At 33.7% G+C, this 3,475-nt stretch overlaps 1 protein-coding gene across 1 annotated transcript; it reads left to right on the plus strand.

Moving 5' to 3' along the window:
* Nucleotides 1-1,457: 1,457 nt before the first annotated feature.
* LOC122700769 (olfactory receptor 2T33-like) lies at nt 1,458-2,417 on the plus strand. Its single transcript, XM_043913824.1, has one exon. The coding sequence runs from the start codon at nt 1,458-1,460 to the stop codon at nt 2,415-2,417; it is 960 nt and encodes a 319-aa protein (XP_043769759.1).
* Nucleotides 2,418-3,475: the final 1,058 nt, after the last annotated feature.

The raw sequence follows: 3,475 nt of genomic DNA on the forward strand, positions 1-3,475 counted from the left end.
GAATTGTTTAAAAGCTATTAGTTTAAAAGTTTCTTCTTCAATTGTAAATCCATGTAGGACTTTCAAAATCATATTTAAAGTAACTCATCATATGAAAAATATGTCGAGAAGCTTGTCTTAAGCATGAAGATTAGTTGATTAGTTGATAGTTTTCAATTTGAAAAGAGAACAGAAATTGAACCCCAGCAGAGCAAATGAAGATAGTGCTGGAAGACAGTCTAGCAACCTATGAATTTCCTGAATCAGAAGTCAGGAAACTAACTCAATAAGGGTGTTGGTAACCTGAGGTCACAAAGAGTTGGATATGACTGAAGTGACTAAGCATGCAGCTCCTTAAATATCACAAATATTTACTAAGTGAATTTTGACATGATTTTGGATTTTTTTCATGTTATTTAAGTATTCTGTAATTCAGTCTCTATCCCTTATTTGCACTGAATCTGGCTTGGATTAATTGGAGGAATTTTATATTGAGCTACATGTTATTCAGCAACTCCCTAAAGGTAGAGCCTTATCAATTCACACCATGTAATAAAAAATGAACTTTAAAAAGAACATTTCATAGGGATAATATATTTGATAAACATAGATCAGACTGAAAAATAATAGCAAACTTATTCTGAACATATACTCAAACAGTTTGCATATCAATAATGAGTAGTTTTATACCAATAACATTCACACTGTTAAGGGCTAAGACAATCTACAAATGTAATCTAGCCCATTAATGTTAAATAAATAACATATAGTATCTCAAATATACATAACACATAATCTTTAGTTCAAAATGATGTAACAAAAATTGTTAATAAGTTTATATAGCCTGAGGAACATATGTACCATATAAGCATCAAATCAGAACAGTGTACATAAAATATAGATAAGAAATTATTTAAATCTATAAGGAAAATTCAGACAACTCAATATTAATCATGGAAAAGAGATATTCACAGAAAATTTGCAAAAGTAATCTGATAGATTAATGAAGAGTTCTGGCTCATTCATTACCAAGGAATTTGTAAATTAAAACAAACTTTTTTTTTTACTTTTCTATTATTGGCCATAATTATTGCACATAACAATATCTAATAGTACCACATATGGAGGGATTTAAACAAAAATCAACAGTTGATAGGAGTGAAAAAGTTAGAGATTCAGTTACTCAGATACTCCATACTGACAAAATATACAAAAATAATAGAAATGTAATTGATATTATTATGTATGCATGTATAATTTATTTGGATAAAAAAAATGTGTAATTACAAAGATATGGAGGATAGGATGCCAAGCCAAACATCTTCTGGTGCAGTGAAAGAATTTAAGTTGTAATTTTTCCTCCAAGTCTCATTTTTTTTCTGTGCCATTGATCAGGTTTCAAAAGGAAATGCTCAAGCTTCCTTTTAAGCAAGTATCATTTCCTAATTATTCATTGTCTTCTAGGAATAACTGAAGCCATGGAAAATACAAATGACACCACGGGAATAAACTTCATTCTTTTAGGACTCCTTAACTACACACAAACCCATCTATTCTTCTTTTCTGTGGTGCTCATGACCTTCCTCACCTCCCTGATGAGCAATATCTTCATGATCATGCTCATTCACATGGATTCCCGGCTGTGCACACCGATGTACTTCCTGCTTAGCCAGCTCTCCCTCATGGACGTGATACTGGTCCTCACTGTTGTTCCCAAAATGGTAAGCAACTACCTGATGCACATCAGGTCTATCTCTCCTGCTGGCTGTGGTGTCCAGATCTTCCTGTTTGTCAGTCTGGAAGGGGGCGAGTGCTTTCTCTTAGCGGCCATGGCCTATGACCGCTATGTGGCCGTATGTCACCCCCTGAGATACCCGATCCTCATGAATCAGAAGCTCTGCTTGCACATGACAGCCGGCTCCTGGCTTTTAGGAGGGGTGGATGGGCTGATGCAGGCTGGTGTCACCCTGAGCTTCCCTTACTGCCACCCTCGAGAAATCAACCACTTCTTCTGTGAGGCACCATCGCTTGTTCGCCTTGCCTGTACGGACACCACGATTTTCGAATTTTTCATGTACGTCTGCTGCGCCCTGATGCTTTTGATCCCAGTGTCTTTCATTTTGGCTTCCTACGGTCTCATCCTGATCACTGTGCTCCGCATGCATTCTGCTGCAGCCAGGAAGAAAACCTTTGCTACTTGTTCTTCCCACCTGGCTGTGGTGGGGTTTTTCTATGGCACCATCATATTTATCTACATGCGGCCCAAATCCTACCGTTCAGCGGCTCATGACAAGGTAGTCTCTGCCTTTTACACCATCTTCACACCTGTGTTGAACCCACTTATATACAGTGTGAGGAATAAAGAAGTCAAGGGGGCTTTGAGAAAGTGGCTGGAGAAATATTTTCAGTGGTCTCTACAGCGAGCGTTATTGGCATAATGACATCACTCAAATTAGATTTACGTTTTGCTTTGTGTCAGTTTGTTTTGGGTCAATATATTTTGCTTTCTTGTTCCCAGTGTGCATTAATTTAAAAAACGTTATATAATTCATATTTGGTAAATTAATTAAAATAACATTTGTTCTGTGTTCATACTTTGTCATGATATTTTTTTCTGAACTTTGAACCTCAACGATAAATGACTGAGGCATTCCATCATAAGATATGCTGGACACCAGCCATGTAATTTGAATTTTGGGGTGTGTTCTTTTGTGTGTATATAATGAAAATCATTAATTATGGTATAGATGAATTATTTTTAAAGTAACTAATTGTTTAGAAGAAAACAATTTATACCTTACTTAATATAATTTTGATATAATAAATTTCAAATGAATAATTAAATTAATATAAAATATGCACATATATATATGTATATATGAAAGTTGCAGGAAATATTCATCAAAATGTTTTAAAGGGAATTATTTCTCATGATTATATGATTAAAATATCTTTAGATAAACAGATTGAATCCATACATTTAGATATTGTCAAAATATGTAGTAATCATGGAGAAGCCAATGTCTTTATCTGAAGACAAAAAAAGCACTATTAAAATATATGTATGTGATCAAATTCATCACATAAATTAATATTGATAATACATGTTGGTTGTGCACAGCTTTAATTGGAGCAAAAAATTTCAAGTATCTTTCTTCACATGTTAAAGTGAAGAAAAATCTACTTTTTATGAATTGTTTTACAGATTTAAGAAAATCATGTTTGATCACAAGAAAAAACCTTAGGACCAAAGATTTTACCTCTTTTGAATAACTGAAGGGAGGAAGGAAAGAAAAAAGGAAGAAATGTGGGAGAGAGGGGAGAAGGTAGGAAGGAAGGAAAGATTTATATTGTACATATTTTTATTTGAACAGATTATCACTTTAGAAGTGAAGAGTCAAAAGAGTCTCTTCCCAAAAATTCTTAAATATGAATTTTACTAATTTATTTTTATTGAAATATAGTTGATTTACAACCTTATATTAGTTTCAAATAT

This window comes from Cervus elaphus, chromosome 9, assembly GCF_910594005.1.
Source record: "Cervus elaphus chromosome 9, mCerEla1.1, whole genome shotgun sequence".
Classification (NCBI taxonomy): Eukaryota; Metazoa; Chordata; class Mammalia; order Artiodactyla; family Cervidae; genus Cervus; species Cervus elaphus.